General features: G+C 46.2%; 1 protein-coding gene across 1 annotated transcript in view; it reads right to left on the bottom strand.

Annotated features, from left to right (window-relative positions):
• LOC120915682 (tumor necrosis factor receptor superfamily member 8-like) overlaps nt 1-19,438 on the bottom strand; it is a 59,926-nt gene that overhangs the window by 14,402 nt on the left and 26,086 nt on the right. Inside the window, exons 4-7 of the mRNA XM_040326390.1 lie at nt 12,481-12,609; nt 10,221-10,376; nt 7,431-7,524; nt 3,061-3,323 (exon numbers count right to left, since the gene is read on the bottom strand). Of these exons, the coding sequence (XP_040182324.1) occupies nt 3,061-3,323; nt 7,431-7,524; nt 10,221-10,376; nt 12,481-12,609 (642 nt within the window). The remainder of the gene's footprint in view (nt 1-3,060; nt 3,324-7,430; nt 7,525-10,220; nt 10,377-12,480; nt 12,610-19,438) is intronic.

Below are 19,438 nucleotides of genomic sequence, written 5' to 3' on the forward strand. Positions count from 1 at the left end.
TACTACAAGACTTTTTCAGATATTTTATCACCACGTTTAACCAAATTTTTTAATTCTAAAGCCAATGGCGATCCTTTTGATTCCCAGATTAACACGGCCTTCATCACAGTCATTCCCAAACCAGATAAGAACCCGGAGGATGTCAATAACTATCGTCCCATTTCCCTAATAAACAATGATCTTAAAGTACTTACAAAAATTTTAGCCAATAGATTGGCAGGGTTTATAGGGCAATATGTTCATAGGGACCAAGTAGGCTTCATACCTAGCAGGCAGGGCCCGGACCAAATTAGACGAGCAGTAGACCTAGTGTCGATCCTACAAACCAACTGGACGGGAGGACCTCCCCAAAAGGGATTCCTGTTGTCACTGGACCTCCAGAAGGCCTTTGACTCGGTGTCCTGGACTTATATTGTAACCATACTGAACAAGTGGGGATTTGGGCCTGGATTCATGGGTTTGCTCCGGGCACTGTATGCCTCTCCTAAAGCACTCATCCGGATTAAGGGTCATTACTCCAAACCTATTGTAATCAACAGAGGAACTCGACAAGGATGCCCTTTGTCCCCTCTAATTTTCGCTATGGCCATTGAGACCCTAGCAATAGCTATAAGACTGAATCCTAATATTTCGGGAGTTCATTGTGGGGATCAAACCCACAAATGTGCCCTTTTTGCGGATGACATTCTGCTTTTCTTGACTGCCCCGATGACCTCACTTCCCAATTTATGCCGCACTCTCGAAGACTTCTCTAAAATCTCGGGCTTGACGGTCAACTTCTCCAAATCAAAGGCACTTAATATTTCTCTATCCCCTCAATTAGTTCTGGACCTTAAACAATCGTTTAATTTTAGTTGGAGCGACTCCTCTATTCAGTATCTGGGTATCAATTTGGCAGCCAAGACAGAGTCTCTTTATGACCTTAACTACCCCCCGATGTATAAAAAACTGGAGGCTGATCTCAATGCATGGTCTAAGCTTTTTCTCTCTTGGCTGGGTAAGATTAACTCAATCAAAATGACGCTGTTTCCAAGGCTACTATATCTATTTCGCTCACTACCAATTCCAATAAAGAGAAATCACCTGAAATCTATGCAAAGTAAAATACTTAAGTTTGTCTGGGGTTCTTCAGGATATCGAGTACCGCAGGACACGCTTTTTCGCCACAGGAGCAAGGGGGGGCTGGGACTCCCCGATCTTCACAATTATTATATCTCCGCAAGATTAGCACAATTCTCCACAATATATGCCAGGCACAATACTCCAGACTGGGTGAATATTGAGAAGCAAGCTGTCCCCAATATTCCCCTAGATTATCTCCTGTGGTCTCCTGTCAAAGCCCGCCCGGCTATCCTATCCCCAGTACTGTCTCAGTCGTTTGCCCTGTGGGACCGCCTTAGACATAACACCTGCATAACATCTTCCGCACGCCCTTTAGCTCATATTTTTAATAATCCTGACTTCCCGCCAGGACTCCATTTCACAGAGTTTAAGTGGTGGACGGACAAGGGGCTATATCGGATAGGACAGTATTTTACTTCTAGTGGTCCCATCTCCCTCAAATACTGTATTCATACACTTAAATTACCAGACTCTGAAAGGGTCCACTTCGAACAAATATCACAATTTCTGCATAATATTTGGGTCTCTAAACCTCTACCCCCTAACTTTACTTCATATGAGATCTGGTGTGGACAAGCCATGGAGGGGAGGGGAGGCATATCACTGATCTACTCGGCCCTCACTCACCCAACAACTAAAACATCATATATGATTGCCTGGGAGTCCGACTTCCAATGTGACATCAACCTGGAGAATTGGCACAAAGCTGCCTTTAGATCTTTTCGGGGTATACGAGGAGTCTCTTTAATGGAAGTGTTAAGGTAATTACCAGATGGTACTTGACTCCTTCCAGACTGGCCACCATTTACCCCACAGCTGATCCTCTTTGCTTTAGGGGGTGCCAGCTCCGGGGTACCATGGCTCATGTTTGGTGGGAATGCCCTAGGATTCGCTCCTTTTGGAGGATCATATTTACTATGATCTACAAGATAACAGGATATCGGATTCCCAGGACTCCCAATGTTGCTTTATTGAATGCTACCGTCCCTCTTCTTTCTAGATCCTCACAAAAGCTGATCCACTTCATATTACTTGGCTCCAAGGTTGCTATTGCCAAATCTTGGAAACAACCCAGGCCGCTCATCTCAGTAGCTAGACAAAAAATCTCTTGGATCATGATTCAGGAGAAACTGTCCAGCATACTAGATAACTCCTCCGAGGCTTTCTATGAAATATGGACTCCCTGGGCTGACTTTGTTGGCATTCGCCTAACCTCTGATCCTGAATAAATTTGAGAAACTCTTGAATGTAAGCTAGGCATTATTCTTATCACCCTATCCTTATCCCCATTCCCTTTACCTCTTCTTCTCCTTTCCTTCTTCCTCTATATCTGTATCTATCCCTATGGGTTATCATTCTATTATCAGCTAGATTACGCATTCAATGTGGGGTTATGACTCTCCGTTATCGATAGATGTCCCTTAAATATATTTATTATTTTTTCTATCTTAATTTACCTTATTGGGGGGGGGGTATTCCTAGCGTTACCCTCAGGTTCTTATATGTCCATTCCGCATTGGTGAGAGTGATGCGAGTCTGGGGGGGGGACTGGGGGCCCACACTCGGGCACAGTAGGATCCCAATTGGGGTGCTGGGGGAGTGGGCTCCAGGTCTCCTCTGGATTTGTTTCCCCTTATTCAGGGTAATGTTGCATTAAATCTGTTGGATAATTGATGTAATGTCTGATTAATATTCCTTTTCTAGGCAAATTTTCTTTATCTCCTCAAGATGTTGTATATGATCCCTTGGGGCATATGATGCCCATTTTGCTTAATGATATGTTGTAACCTGACATGAAATTTCAATAAAAATCTATTGAAAGTAAAGAAAAGTATGGAGACCCCTGCTCTATGTTCACAGTGGAAGTACCACACAGATGCCAAGCATGACAGTGCGGTCTACCTATAGTGTCACACACCACAAAACAGGTCCACTTACCTTTGATGCCTTCTTCATCTTTGGCTGAAGTCGTAGCAAAAGATGCAGTAGATGTTTCAGAGATATGGTGGACTATATGGACCCTGGGTGTTGTATATCTCTGCTCTGCTGAAGGGATTGTGCCTGCATTCTCTCCAGACCTCCTGTTATCCAAGACATCATTTTTCTTCTCTGAATCCGGAGTTGTAAAACCAGATGTTTTGCAAACTGTGTCTGTCATGGAGTCCCCTTGCCTTAATGTCTTTTGATGCAAGTTAGCACAGCTGGAAAAAAAAAAAAGGAGGAAGTTGTAGTTTTCTTTTTTTTTCTGTTTTTATATCCCCCAAATAGAAACTATTATGGTTTTTGATGTCCGTTTAAAAATTCTCAATGCTGAGTGGCTGAGCCAGATGCCCGGTCCAGGGTTGTGGGCGGAACCCAACCATATTGTCGCGATCCCCAGCCTGGACCGTCTCTGTGATGTCAGCCGACAGCGAGCTTCAGCCAGCTGTCGGCTGAAAATGGGTCACAGGAGTGCAGAATGAACTGAAGTCCTGTGATTTACAGGAGTAGTACAGCCAACTCTCGTTTAACCACTTGCCTACAGGGCACTTTCTCCCCCTTCCTGCCCAAAGCCATTTTTCAGCTTTCAGCGCTGTCACACTTTGAATGACAATTGCGCAGTCATGCCATACTGTGCCCAAATGAAATGTTTATCATTTTTTACCCACAGATAGAGCTTTATTTTGGTGGGATTTGATCACCTCTACAATTTTTATTTCTTGCGCTATAAACAAAAGAAAAGGGACAATTTTGAAAAAAAAAAACACAATATTTTCTACTTTTTGCTATAATAAATATCCATTTTTTTTTTAAACAAATTGTTTCCTCAGTTTAGGCCGATACGTATTCTTCTACATATTTTTGGTAAAAAAAAAAACGCAATAAGCGTATATTGATTGGTTTGCGCACACAAGTTATAGCGCCTACAAAATAGGGGATTGATTTATAGCATTTTTATTATTATTTTATTTTACTAGTAATGGTGATGATCAGCGATTTTTATCGTGACTGCGATATTGCGGCGGACACATCGGACACTTTTGACACATTTTTGTGACCATTCACATTTATACAGCGATCCCTGCTATAAAAATGCATTGATTACTGTAAAAATATGACTGGCAGGGAAGGGGTTAACACTAGGGGGCGATCAAGGGGTTAATGTGTTCCCTGGGAGTGATTCTTACTGTGGGGGGAGGGGACTGACTGGGGGAGGTGACCGATGGTGTGTCCCTATGTACAAGGGACACACCATAGGTCTCCTCTCCCTGACAGGACGTGGATCTGTGTGCGGCCCTCGGGCATGCGCATCGGGTCCCCAGTGACGCGGCACATGCGCACGGCCCTCCTAGTGGCTTCGGAAGGTGCAGCTTCATATGACGTCCGCCCAGAACAATAGGGTCTTCCTCCTGCCGTCATTTGACGGCGGGCGGTAGACAAGAGGTTAAAGTGGTTGTAAACCCTTACAACACACTTTATGCTACAGGTAAGCCTATAAAGCTTACCTGTAGCTACCCTGGATATCTCCTAAACCTGAACGGTCGCACCGGAGCCGCGATACCCGGAATTAACTCTGAGATGGCATGTCCGCGGCGGGTGCTGTATCGGGCAGTGCAGCAGGGACTTCGATCCCAGATGAGTATTACATAATGAGCTAGTATGCTATGCATATCATTATACCTTTGTCTTGCAGGTGTTAGATTTTTGTTTTGCAAAGTGGGTTTACAACCACTTTAAACTGTTTATATATGTTTTTCTATATACACGCACGCAGTCTTATTTTTTCAGATAATATGACAAAGGATACACAGAGCACTGTAGATTATCTAATGCATTGGGGCTTGCTTTGTCTAACTAAAAGCTCTTGCAGAATATAAGATAAAGCTGTAATGACTCACTCAGGTACTGTATATATGTAAATTACAACTTATCTATTGAGCTTTCTAAATAACTGTTTTTTCTTTTAAATCAACAGGAGATGCAATCTTTGGTAAACTGAAGCCAAGATCTCAATCCCCTGGCTTAAAAATTTATTTGCGATATTTTAAAACTGAGCTGGACCAACTTAAACTATGTTAAAAATGCCATAACTGGTGTTTTTCTTCACTTCCGTATGTTGGAAATGCGCTTACAATAAAAATGACAAATGTGTCTGTATAAGGTGACCACGCATGTAGCAACTTTGATTGGCTATAATGCATAATTGGTGTAAAATTAAATGTTGCTTAAAATACAAAGCAAAGGTCAGTTTTAAGTTTCCTTCCTTGTATGTGACAGCTTTAGGTGTCTTTGATGTGGACATTCTATCACACATAGTCGCAACTGCTATGCTGTCTTTTCACAGGAGATGACTTGTGATAATTAGCATATTATTTTTAGTTCTAGTGTGAAAGCTGAAGTGGGCAGGGAATCTGTGGTCAGCTTCACTTTGTGAAAAAACCTGTGGTCATGTTATTCTGTTTCTTTTTTGTAATTCCCTTATTGAACCATAAGTTGCATTATACAAACCAAACAAAGAGTATTACAAAAATATAATTACATTCCCTGTTTCTCCGAAAATAAGCCCTACCCTGAAAATAAGACCTAGTATGAGTTTCTGGAATGGCTGCAATATAAGCCCTACTCCAAAAATAAGCCCTAGTTAAAGTCCTTGTAAAAACATGTAAACCGTTCTGTAAAAAGATTATATAATGTGTGTCTCCTTGTGTAACTTTATTGAGGAAAATACCTTTATTTACAGCACTGCCGGGCGCTCACGTGACCCTGCCGGAGCTCTTCTCCTCTCCTCCCGGCTGATGTCAGCAGTTTTTTTTCAATAAAACTTTATTAAGCCCCTTCCCACTGCAGTACTCAGAGTGGGGCTGACGTCATTGGGGATCTTGGCCCCTCCCTCTGCAGTATTTGGAGTAGGGAAGAAGAGCTCTAGCGGGTCACGTGAGCGGCAAGCGGCACTGTAAATAACGTATTTTCCACAATAATGTTGCACAAGGAGACACACTGCACATAATATCATCTTTTTACAGAACGGATTACATCATTTTATAAGGTCTTTAAACAAAGGTTTATTTTTGGGATTGCAGAATTTCAAAATGCTGACTCCAGAGCTGACAGGGGGAGAAACTTTTTTGTACATACCATAAATAAATAAGACATCCCCTGAAAATAAGCCCTAGTGTTTTTTTTTTATAGCCAGAATTAATATAAGACCGGTCTTATTTTCGGGGAAACACGGTAGTTATGCTGGTAACCAGTGGCGGCTGGTGGTTTTTTCTTTTAGAGGTGCGGCAAACACAGCCGCCGCCAACCCCTGGGCGGTAAGCTGGCCTGGAGGATGGTCGGGACATCAAAGCCCCACACTTACCCCATCTAGGAAGCGGGCAGCGTGTCCGTCAGCTTTTTTACTCTTCCTGTGGTGTGTGGCTTTTCAGCCAATCGAAAAACAGGTATCAGACCCATGCTTCTAATTGGCAAAGAGGCGATTCAGTGTTAGAAAAGCAAATATTCATTTTGTTTTCTAACACACCTGGGTGGGCTCCGAGCACAATGCTCAGCGCCACGAGTCCACCCTATTTTGAAGCCTATTAGAGCTTATGGCTCTAATCAGGTGCTTAAAAAATACACCCCTGCTGCTGTAATTTATACGCCCGGCATCCTGAAAGGGGCTGGACGCATGAATAGGGGGTGGCCACAGCGGCCATGGATAGATTCATGCTATGCATGAATCTATCTATTAATCATATGGGGGGTGGGGTGGATAGAGGGGACGGCGCCCATGTGCCCACAATGAACGGGCCACCCCTGCTGGTAACATACACAACATCAGAGCTATACAAAACGGGGCATGTAAGTTGGGCGGGTGGGGAATATATCAGAGAAAACGCAGTGAAAAAAACAAACATCTCCAGGGTTCCCAATATATATAATATAGTATAGCCCCAACTTGGTGAAGCAATCTTATGGAAAATACAATGAGAAAATACCGGGGTTAAAAGAGAACTCCCGGTGGCCAGTATATCCCAATAAGAACGTGACATCATGTAACAACATAATCAGATAGACAATAGCAGCAAAAAACTGAATGGAAAAGATTCCAGACTGATTGAAAGGGTATATAAAGGGGAGAGTCAGAGGAAGAGAGGGGAATAAAAAGGGAAAACACATAAGGAAAGCACTGTGTAGATTGTGTAGTAATAAATAAAAATAATAAAAAAAAAAAAAAATCTGTAAATTATTTTGGAATCATTAGGACAATTTCTCTGGCCCATTAATATGGAGACAGATTGGTCTGGATTGGAAGCTTGCCATTATTAACACATAATTCTACTCACTCGGTGTGCGGTTTACAGTTTTCTGTGGCGGAGTTGATGGAGGAGTACGTGCCACGGGGGCATGCTTCACATACTGTGTCCTTTTCTGAAGTCCCTGAAAAAGGCACAAAAAATTTCACTCTGTATTTTATTCATTTTATTAGGCCCTGTTCACACCTGAGCAATTTTCTGCTTGTAGCTCTAAAACGCTCAACAAACCTAATCCCATTCATTTCAATGGCCTCTGTTCACATTTGAGTGTTCTGTTGTCTGAAGCAAAACGCCTGAAGCTCAGAAAAGTACATGAGCCTCTTTTTGGCAGATTCATCACGGCCGCCGGGTCCCGAGCAATGCGGCGGGCGCGTGCCCCCTAGCCGCCCGGGAAACCTGGGAAGCTCATATGACTCGGTAGGGAAGGTGTTAAACATAACCCAAGTAAAACCCCTCCCTGGCAAGGGTTCCCCAAGGGCCACCGACAGACTCCCTCAGCACTGCTTCTGCATCTTCCACCCGACTCCCCGACTGGCATGGCTCATGGCTTTTTAGGACTCCTTAGTTCCCTGCCAGGCCCACTTCCTGAAGATTGGCTAAGAGCCCCTAAATATGCAAGGCAACCCTCCTAGCCTCCGCCCACTAATTTCTAGAATATTCTCCAACATTCTTCAACCAGGGGGAGGCACCAAAGAGCTGCCAGGAGGAGTCTTCCAGCCCTAACCTCTAATAACCCTGACCCAGATTCCATGACTCAGGTTTATCCCTGGGCCAGCTATAATTTACATGCACTACCACTAGTAGCACACCAGAGGGAGCTACATATACGTATTGCGGTCGGCAAGTGGTTGATACTTTCATCTGTAAGGCTGCAAGATGCCTGGGCAGTGATCAAGCAACCTGTACATAGAACATTATAGCTGTCAATGCGCAGAGAGTGGCTGCGTTCAGTGGCGTCACTAGGGTTGGTGTCACCTGGTGCGATAAAACACAGTGTCACCCCCGTCTATCTTGCCCAGTGCCCTGCAGGCAGTGCACGGTCACAGGGTGAACCCCAAACTGGCCCCTGTAAATGATAGTATAGGGTGGTATAGTGGCAGGTTAGGGTAGTATAGGGTGGTATAGGGCAGGTTAGGGTGGTATAGGGCAAATTAGGGTGGTATAGGGCAGGTTAGGGTGTTATAGGGCAGGTTAGGGTGTTATAGGCAGGTTGGGGTCGTAAAAGGCAGGTTGGGGTAATATAGGGCAGGTTGTGGTCATATAGAGCAGGTTCGGATGGTATAGGGCAGGTAAGGGTGGTATAGAGCAGGTTGGGTATGATAGGGCAGGTTGGGGTTGTATAGGGCAGGTTACGGTGGTATAGGGCAGATTGTGGTGGTAAAGGACAGGTTAGGGTTATGGTAATATAGGGCAGTTTGGGGTAATATAGGGGAGGCTAGGGTGATATTGGGCAGGTTGGGTGGTATAGGGCAGGTTAGGGTAATATAGGGCAGTTTGGGGTGGTATAGGGAAAATTAGGGTGGTATATGGCAGGTTAGGGTAATATAGGGCAGTTTGGGGTAATATAGGGGAGGCTAGGGTGGTATAGGGCAGGTTAGGGTAATATAGGGCAGTTTGGGGTGGTATAGGGCAGATTGGGGTGGTATAGGGAAAATTAGGGTGGTATATGGCAGGTTAGGGTAATATAGGGCAGTTTGGGGTGGTATAGGGAAAATTAGGGTGGTATATGGCAGGTTAGGGTAATATAGGGCAGTTTGGGGTAATATAGGGGAGGCTAGGGTGGTATAGGGCAGGTTAGGGTAATATAGGGCAGTTTGGGGTAATATAGGGGAGGCTAGGGTGGTATAGGGCAGGTTAGGGTAATATAGGGCAGTTTGGGGTGGTATAGGGCAGATTGGGGTGGTATAGGGCAAATTAGGGTGGTATATGGCAGGTTAGGGTAATATAGGGCAGTTTGGGGTGGTATAGGGCATATTGGGGTGGTATAGGGCAGGTTGGGATAATATAGGGCAGGTTAGGGTAATATAGGGCAGTTTGGGGTGGTATAGGGCAGATTGGGGTGGTATAGGGAAAATGAGGGTGGTATATGGCAGGTTAGGGTAATATAGGGCAGTTTGGGTTGGTATAGGGCATATTGGGGTGGTATAGGGCAGGTTGGGATAATATAGGGCCGTTTAGGGTAATATAGGGGAGGCTAGGGTGATATTGGGCAGGTTGGGGTGGTATAGGGCAGGTTAGGGTAATATAGGGCAGTTTGGGGTGGTATAGGGCAGATTGGGGTGGTATGGGGAAAATGAGGGTGGTATATGGCAGGTTAGGGTAATATAGGGCAGTTTGGGTTGGTATAGGGCATATTGGGGTGGTATAGGGCAGGTTAGGGTAATATAGGGCAGGTTAGGGTAATATAGGGCAGTTTGGGGTGGTATATTGGCAGGTTAGGACTGTATTTGGTCACAGTGTGCAGTGATTTACCTCATGTCTGGAGATGAGGATACCTGTGTATGTTGTGATTCTGGAGCTGAGCCCCAATAAACGGGTGGAGGAGATTCGCAGACTTGCCAATTAGTCAAAGCATACACATATAACACCGTTTCATGACTTGCGCTGGCAACCTCATCAGGAAGATGTATTGTGACACTAAACTATAGGTATGGCCAAAACTCATTTTGTTGGACATTCATTTTTTTCACTGCCTTTAACCAGCTTAACCATTTTCAGATAGACTGCAAATTTATGGACAGTTGGCAGGCCCAGTGTAGGCTTTGTTTAATGGTTTCTTTTCCGGGCATAGAAAAAGAGTAATAAATAAACCTTTTGTACCTTTTGTCTTTACTCCCTGCCCAGGTGGGCACTCTTTGTGGCGCTTACACCGTACACACGTTTTCCCTAGAGGGCTCTGGCAGTAGAGCCCATCTTGGCACTGGCACACTGCTTCTGTATGCAATGAGCAGCTTTGAACCTCCACAAGCTGATCTCCTGTGAATGAAATATGTTTAATTGTAAATTTCTTAACTAAACATGTTTTCCTATGAGAACCTTTCTTTGGGGATCTCTGTTTTTTAGGACAAACACCCCCAAAAAAGCATAAAGTTCTGGCACCTGGAGCTCCCTACAAATACATGCAATGGGGGAGATTTACTAAAACTGGTGAACACCGAATCTGGTGCAGCTCTGTATTGTGACCAATCAGCTTCCAGGTTTAATTGTCAAAGCGTAACTGAACAAGCAGAAGTTAGACACTGATTGGTTACCATGCACAGGTGCACCAGATTCTGTATGCTCCAGGTTTTAGTAAATAACCCCTAATGTGTTGTAACAGCAATAGGCAAGTATAAGACTGTAAGGTCTTGTGGGTTCTAAGATACAAGCTTAAAGGGGTTGTAAAGGTACAATTTTTTTTTCCTAAATAGCTTCCTTTACCTTAGTGCCGTCCTCCTTCACTTACCTCATCCTTCCATTTTGCTTTTAAATGTCCTTATTTCTTCTGAGAAATCCTCACTTCCTGTTCTTCTGTCTGGAACTCCACACAGTAATGCAAGGCTTTCTCCCTGGTGTGGAGTGTCGTGCTCGCCCCCTCCCTTGGACTACTGGAGAGTCAGGATGCTCTCTACGTTGCAGATAGAGAAAGGAGCTGTGTGTTAGTGGGCGTCCTGACTCTCCTGTGGTTTCCACAGGATTGGGGGCCACTTTAGGGGTGTGCGGTATACGCGGGAGCGCGATATACCGCGATAAATACGGTACTCACTTTTGTTGGCAGCGGTTTAGACATTAATGGCTGTGTGTTGAGTTATTTTGAGGGGACAGCAAATATTCACTGTTATACAAGCTGTACACTCACTACACAACATTGTAGCAAAGTGTCATTTCTTCAGTGTTGTCACATGAAAAGATAGAATAAAATATTTACAAAAATGTGAGGGGTGTACTCACTTTTGTGAGATACTGCATACAGTGAAACCTCGGATTGCGAGTAACGCAAACGAGCGTTTCGCAATACTAACATTTAAAAAAAATCCTGACTCGGTTTGCGAGTGTTGTCTTGCGAAACGAGCAGGATTCAAGCCACAGCGGTGTGCAGTACTGCATTTATCCAGAGCCGTTCGGAGCCGTTCATAAATACTCGTTAAGACTCCATTCCTGAACCTTTCTGAGGGTTTCCGAGTTCAGCCAAGCTGTCTTGAGTATTTCCGAGGCTCTCTGGTGCCCCCCCTCCACATCTGGCCACATGTGGTATTGCATGCCATAGAAGTCAATGCGGAACTAATTATTTTAGTTTCCATTGACTTCTATGGGGAAACTCGCTTTGATATGCGAGTGCTTTGGATTACGAGCATTCTCCTGGAATGGATTATGCTCGTACTCCTAGGTTCCAATGCATATATATATATATATATATATATATATATATATCAATATACAGTGCCAATCCTGACCTCCCTGGGGCCCTAAGCAAAATGACATGTCACATTAAAGTTGAAAAGCGGGGGGGGGGGGGGGGGGGAGCTGCCAAAAATGACATGTCACATTATTGTTGAGAAGCGTAGGGGACAAGTCCCATTAAAGATTAAAGTTGAGAAGCAGGGGGAAGGGGGTGTTCTGCTGTCGGAAATGACATCTTACATTAAAGTGAGAGGTGGGGGGTGCTGACTTCTTACCTCTTCTCCCATGCAGCCAGCGAGTTGAGAAGCGGGGTGAGGGGCCGAAAATGACTTATCACCAGGCGGGGCCTCTAGTAATTTGGGGGGCCATCCGCAGCTTTGCGGGGCCCTAAGTGGCTTGCATAGTGAGCCTATAGGGCGGATCGGCCCTGTCTATATATATATCTATATATATATATCTATATACAGATATCTATATATGTATATATATATATATATATGTGTGTGTGTGTTTTTTGGGGTCTTTTTTAGTGGGCCATCATGAAGAAGTTCGAATTGTGTCCCTGTGTTTGGTCACTCTTCGGAATGTTAAATGAATTCTCATTGGTTGAAATCTGAACTGGCACAGCATATACACAGAAATGGAAGAGCAATCAATTATCGTATGTAAGACCATCTTGACAAAATATAGAAGCCATTACCTATATTACACTTGTTACATGTTGCACATTGAGGAGGTGATCTGTTCCAGTTAATGAACTCGCCAGCACTACAAGGCTCTGCACAATCCTTATCAATGTCCTGAATACAAGCGGAGCGTTTCACCGCACCTGGAAAAGAATAAAAAGGTGGCAACAGTGATAATGGTAAAATTCAGTCTTGTATCCCCTAAAGCAGGGGTGCCCAACCAGTGGCCCGGGGGCCACATGTGGCCCGTGGAGCCCTCTGATGTGGCCCTCGACCTCCTGCTCTGGGATCGCAGGTTGGCAAGCCCAGATCACGTGTTGCTGACCCGCCATCCCAGAGCAGCAGTTTTGTGAATGAAGCCGCTGGTAGAGGACGCAAGTGGCTACGGAGCAGAGCCACATAAGCCAAAACCTGGGACAGCAACAGCCAGTGATACCTGAATGGAAGACGGTTATTAAAGATAAGTTTACTACTAAATTCACAGTATATATGAGTACCGTATTTATCGGCGTATACCGCGCACTATTTTGCCCTGAAAATCAGGGCAAAATCGTGGGTGCGCGATATACGCTGATACCCGCTTTCCCGCCACGAGTTTGAATACTGGCATATACCGAGCGCAGTACACTCGTGTATCTTCGGGCAGTCTCGACGCCTCTCATGCTGACGTCCTGAGCGTACAGGACGTCAGCGCGAGAGTTGCCGAGCCTGCCCGACGATACACGAGTGTACTGCGCTCGGTATATGTCGGCGCAGTATTCGAACTCGGCGTGGGAAACGAGCGGGGAGGACGCATGGACGCCGCAGAAGGACGCCGGACCCGACGAAGAGGACACCCGAAGCCGCAGAAGGACGCCGGACCCGACGAAGAGGACACCCGAAGCCGCAGAAGGACGCCGGACCCGACGAAGAGGACACCCGAAGCCGCAGAAGGCCGCCGGACCCGACGAAGAGGACACCCGAAGCCGCAGAAGGACGCCGGACCCGACGAAGAGGACACCCGAAGCCGCAGAAGGACGCCGGACCCGACGAAGAGGACACCCGAAGCCGCAGAAGGACACCGGAACCCGACGAAGAGGACACCCGAAGCCGCAGACGGACGCCGGACCCGACGAGGCCGCCGATGGACGCCGCGCAAGACACCAAAACTATAAGTACAAAAAAAACTTTTTTTCCACAGGATTCACGGCAACTTTAGGGGTGCGCGGTATACGCGGGAGCGCGTTATACCGCGATAAATACGGTATATCTGTTTTGCAGTGGTTACTGGGCTGCTTTCAAACTGATCCGCAGGTGCAGTGCCTGTCATCCTCCTGCTCCGCTCATTGTGGCCCGCGACCAGTTACCAATTCGCTTAAAGGGGGTTGTAAAGGATTTTTTTCCCCCCTAAATAGCTTCCTTTACCTTAGTGCAGTCCTCCTTCACTTACCTCATCCTTCCATTTTGCTTTTAAATGTCCTTATTTCTTCTGAGAAATCCTCACTTCCTGTTCTTCTGTCTGTAACTCCACACAGTAATGCAAGGCTTTCTCCCTGGTGTGGAGAAAGCCTCTTGAGGGGGGAGGGGGCGAGCAGGCAAGTCAGGACACTCTCTACTTTGCAGATAGAGAAAGGAGCTGTGTGTTAGTGGGCGTCCCGACACTCCTGCTCGCCCCCTCAAGAGGCTTTCTCCACACCAGGGAGAAAGCCTTGCATTACTGTGTGGAGTTACAGACAGAAGAACAGGAAGTGAGGATTTCTCAGAAAAAATAAGGACATTTAAAAGCAAAATGGAAGGATGAGGTAAGTGAAGGAGGACTGCACTAAGGTAAAGGAAGCAATTTAGGGATTTTTTTTTAACCTTTACAACCTATTTAATGATATCATCTCCATTTGATGCATATTTTGAAGGTTGCACGTCTAATCTTCATCAACTGCATCCTCCTGCACCCCCTCCCTTGCACCGGGCCTTAGCCCATCTTAAAAATGAGGATTTTAGTTTATTGCTGATCTCATTTCAGAACTGTTACCAACATGTCAGCCCTGACCATGTTCTGAAAGTTGAGACAGATTCTGAAACCAAAAGACAACTTCGGCCCGCAGTAGCATATCTTTATAAATAGCAGTTTCGAACTGCTGCACGTTTTTTTTATTGGGGCGCGCCGTTTCTCGTTTTGAGCATCATCCCTCTCTGTTCAAAGTTACTGTAACATGACTGTGCTCGTCGACCAAAGGAAGCGTGTAGAGTAACCGCAAAGCCGCCCGTTAACTCCGGAGTATCGGAAGATTTCACTGTTAGTCAGGGCACAAATAGTAAATGTTCTCATGTATAAATATGTTGGGCTAGATTCAGGTAGGGGCGCGCATAGTTACGGCGGCGCAGCGTATCATATTTACGCTACGCCGCCGTAACTTACAGGAGCAAGTGCAGTATTCACAAAGCACTTGCTCCGTAAGTTGCGGCGGCGTAGCGTAAATGGGGCCGGCGTAAGCGTGCGTAATTCAAATGTTTTATGTAAATCTATGATGACCTGACGTGATTGACGTTTTTTACGAACGGCGCATGCGCCGTCCGTGTACATATCCCAGTGTGCATTGCTCCCAAGTACGCCGCAACGACGTATTGGTTTCGACGTGAACGTAAATTGCGTCCAGCCCTATTCGCGAACGACTTACGCAAACAATGTAAAAAATTCAAATTTCGAAGCGGGAACGACGTCCATACTTAACATTGGCTGCGCCACCTAATAGCAGGAGCAACGTTATGCCGAAAAAGCCTTACGCAAACGACGTAAAAAACTACCGCCGGGCGCACGTACGTTTGTGAATCGGCGTAACTAGGTAATTTGCATACTCTACGCCGAAAACAATGGAAGCGCCCCGAGCGGCCAGCGTAAGAATGCACACAATTATACGCCGCCGCATTCAAGTTACGTCGGCGGAGGAAGCCTATTTTTTCCAAGTATCTGCCATGGAGAATCGGCGTAAAGATAATTTGAAATTATGGTCGCGTATCTCCAGATACGCCGCCGTAATGCTACCTGAATCTAGCTCGTTATATTTATATTCAGTATATACACTATAATACCAAAAGTATTGGGACACCCGCCTTTAGCCACACATGAACTTTAATGGCGTCCCAGTCTCAGTCCGTAGGGTTCAATATTGAGTTGGCCCACCCTTTGCAGCTATAACAGGTTCAACTCTTCTGGGAAGGCTGTCCACAAGGTTTAGGAGTGTGTCTATGGAGTGTGACCACTCTTCCGGAAGAGAATTTGTGAGGTCAGGCGCTGATGTTGGAGGCCAGTCCAGTTCCTCCACCCCAAACTCACTCATCCATGTCTTTATGGACCTTGCTTTGTACACTGGTGTGCAGTCATTTTGGAACAGGAAGGGGTCATCCCCCAAACTGTTCCCACAAAGTTGGGAGAATGAAATTGTCCAAAATGTCTTGGTATGCTGACATTATGGCTTGACCCTGTTGGTGCCATTGCGTTGTACAGGTTGTCACATACAAATATCCATTAAGCGCTTTTTTTTTTTTTATCCATGGAAATGTGAGTATTCTGACTTTTAAAATACATTTTCCCATCATATGGTTTTATGCTCTATGGAGCTATTTTGTCTTTTTCTTGGATGCACTGATTGAGCGGTAGAGAGAAGATACTACCCACCCCTCACTTTGATGTCGCAAGTCTTGCCCAGTCCCCTGCACTGATCTGGGGAAGGGAAGGGACAGTGGAAGCTGTGTGTGCCATCTATTAGATGGGAGGAAGTGGCGTGGAGATTTCAGGCCAGATTCACAGAAAAGATACGACGGCGTATCTCCTGATACGCCGTTGTATCTCTCAGAGTATCTATGCGACGGATTCATAGAATCAGTTACGCATAGATAGCCCTAAGATCCGACAGGTGTAATTGACTTACACCGTCGGATCTTAGGATGCAATACCGCGGCCGCCGCTGGGTGGAGTTCGCGTAGTTTTCCAGCGTCGGGTATGCAAATTAGGTTTTACGGCGATCCACAAAGGTTTTCGTGTTCGTTACGTCGTCGCTAGTCATTTTTTCCCGTCGCAAAGTTAGGCCTGCTTTAACATGGCTTAACTTTAGACGAGCCATGTTAAAGTATGGCCGTCGTTCCCGGGTCGAATTTCAATTTTTTTTTTTTTGCGTAAGACATCCGGGAATACGAAAGTACGTTACGCACGTCGCCGTTCAAAAAAATAACGTCACTTCGCGCAAAGCACGGCGGGAATTTCAAAACGGAGCATGCGCAGTACGTCCGGCGCGAGAGCGCGCCTAATTTAAATGGTACACGCCCCATTTGAATTAGGCGGGCTTGCGCTGGACGCCTTTACGTTACACCGCCGTAAGTTTACACGCAAGTGCTTGGTGAATCAGGCACTTGCGCTGAAAACTTGCGGCGGTGTAACGTATAGACGATACATTACGCCGCCGCAAGTATATCTGAATCTAGCCCTTCATCTTTAGACCCACTAGGCATAAGCTTTACTGGGTCCACACATTCCAGTAAGCCCCCTCATAATCAGTGGTGGTGCAACCCTTTACAGGGACACAATTCCTTCCACTGACATCAAAGATGGGGCATTGTTTTTTCCCACTGACGTCAGGAACCTTTTCTACTCCCAATAGCCACGGTCCGGCCCTCCTAAAGCCTGAAGGACTGTAAACTGGCCCTTTGTTTAGAACGTTTGGAGACCCCTGGGTTTGATGATGCTGAAAGTCCTCCAGCCAGGAAAAGGGGATGGGTTCTATCTCACTTGCTGCAGATTCTAATGCACTTTGCAAAAAGCTCACAGTGTGCAGTGAAATCTTTTTCAGTACAGGAGAGGAGCCTGTACAAATTCTGCAAGCCTAAAGGGAAAGCTGGAGTTCAGTTTTAATGTACATTTATAATGGTGCCTGAGGTCAGGATGCAGTGATGTATAACAACAGTCAGGGGGTGCTGTACCATAGTAATTGACAGTTTAAGTGGCAACACATGAAGGTAGACAAAACAATTATACATTTAGCAACATCCTGATGAAGCGTACCACAACCAACATGGTGCATCACATACATCACAACATACCTGCAGCAAAGCTGATTAGCCTTAGTGCGGGGGTCTCCAAACTTTTCACTATGAGGACTACATCACATCATTTGTAATTATTAAAATTGAAATTGTTTTTATTATATATTTTATTTTTATAATTAGCATGAAAGTCCAATTAGAATCCCCAGCTTACATCAGGGTCCCCATCAAAGCCTCCTGTTACACCAGGGTCCCCATAAGAGTCCCCTGTTATACCAGGGTCCCCATCAAAGCCCCCTGTTACACCAGGGTCCCCATCAAAGCCCCCTGTTACACCAGGGTCCCCATCAAAGCCCCCTGTTACATCAGGGTCCCCATCAAAGCCCCCTGTTACACCAGGGTCCCCATCAAAGCCCCCTGTTACATCAGGGTCCCCATCAAAGCCCCCTGTTACATCAGGGTCCCCATCAAAGCCCCCTGTTACATCAGGGTCCCCATCAGAGTCCCCTGTTACATCAGGGTCCCCATCAAAGCCCCCTGTTACATCAGGGTCCCCATCAGAGTCCCCTGTTACATCAGGGTCCCCATCAAAGCCCCCTGTTACATCAGGGTACCCATCAGAGTCCCCTGTTATATCAGGGTCCCCATCAAAGCCCCTGTTGTATCAGGGTACCCATCAGAGTCCCCTGTTATATCAGGGTCCCCATCAAAGCCCCTGTTACATCAGGGTACCCATCAGAGCCCCCCCCTTATATCAGGCTCCCCATCAAAGTCCCCTGTTACATCAGGTTCCCCATCAGAGTCCCCTGTTATATCAGGGTTCCCATCAGAGTCCCCTGTTATATCAGGGTTCCCATCAAAGTCCCCTGTTACATCAGGGTTCCCATCAGAGTCCCCTGTTATATCAGGGTTCCCATCAGAGTCCCCTGTTACATCAGGTTCCCCATCAGAGTCCCCTGTTATATCAGGGTTCCCATCAGAGTCTCCTGTTATATCAGGGTTCCCATCAGAGTCCCCTGTTATATCAGGGTTCCCATCAGAGTCCCCTGTTACATCAGGGTTCCCATCAGAGTCTCCTGTTACATCAGTGTCCCCATCAAAGCCCCCTGTTGTATCAGGGTACCCATCAGAGTCCCCTGTTATATCAGGGTTCCCATCAGAGTCCCCTGTAAAATCAGGTTCCCCATCAGAGTCCCCTGTTACATCAGGGTTCCCATCAGAGTCTCCTGTTATATCAGGGTTCCCATCAGAGTCCCCTGTTACATCAGGATACCCATCAGAGTCCCCTGTTACATCAGGGTCCCCATCAGAGCCCCCTGTTACATCAGGGTCCCCATCAAAGCCCCCTGTTACATCAGGGTCCCCATCAAAGCCCCCTGTTACATCAGGGTCCCCATCAGAGCCCCCTGTTACATCAGGGTCCCCATCAAAGCCCCCTGTTACATCAGGGTCCCCATCAGAGCCCCCTGTTACATCAGGGTCCCCATCAAAGCCCCCTGTTACATCAGGGTCCCCATCAAAGCCCCCTGTTACATCAGGGTCCCCATCAGAGTCCCCTGTTATATCAGGGTCCCCATCAAAGCCCCTGTTACATCAGGGTACCCATCAGAGCCCCCCCTTATATCAGGTTCCCCATCAAAGTCCCCTGTTACATCAGGTTCCCCATCAAAGCCCCCTGTTACATCATGGTCCCCATCAGAGTCCCCTGTTATATCAGGATCCCCATCAAAGCCCCTGTTATATCAGGGTCCCCATCAAAGCCCCTGTTACATCAGGGTACCCATCAGAGCCCCCCACTTATATCAGGTTCCCCATCAAAGCCCCCTGTTACATCAGGGTCCCCATCAGAGTCCCTTGTTATATCAGGGTCCCCATCAAAGCCCCCTGTTACATCAGGTTCCCCATCAAAGTCCCCTGTAACATCAGGTTCCCCATCAGAGTCCCCTGTTATATCAGGGT

This window comes from Rana temporaria, chromosome 10 (genome assembly GCF_905171775.1).
Source record: "Rana temporaria chromosome 10, aRanTem1.1, whole genome shotgun sequence".
Lineage (NCBI taxonomy): Eukaryota > Metazoa > Chordata > Amphibia > Anura > Ranidae > Rana > Rana temporaria.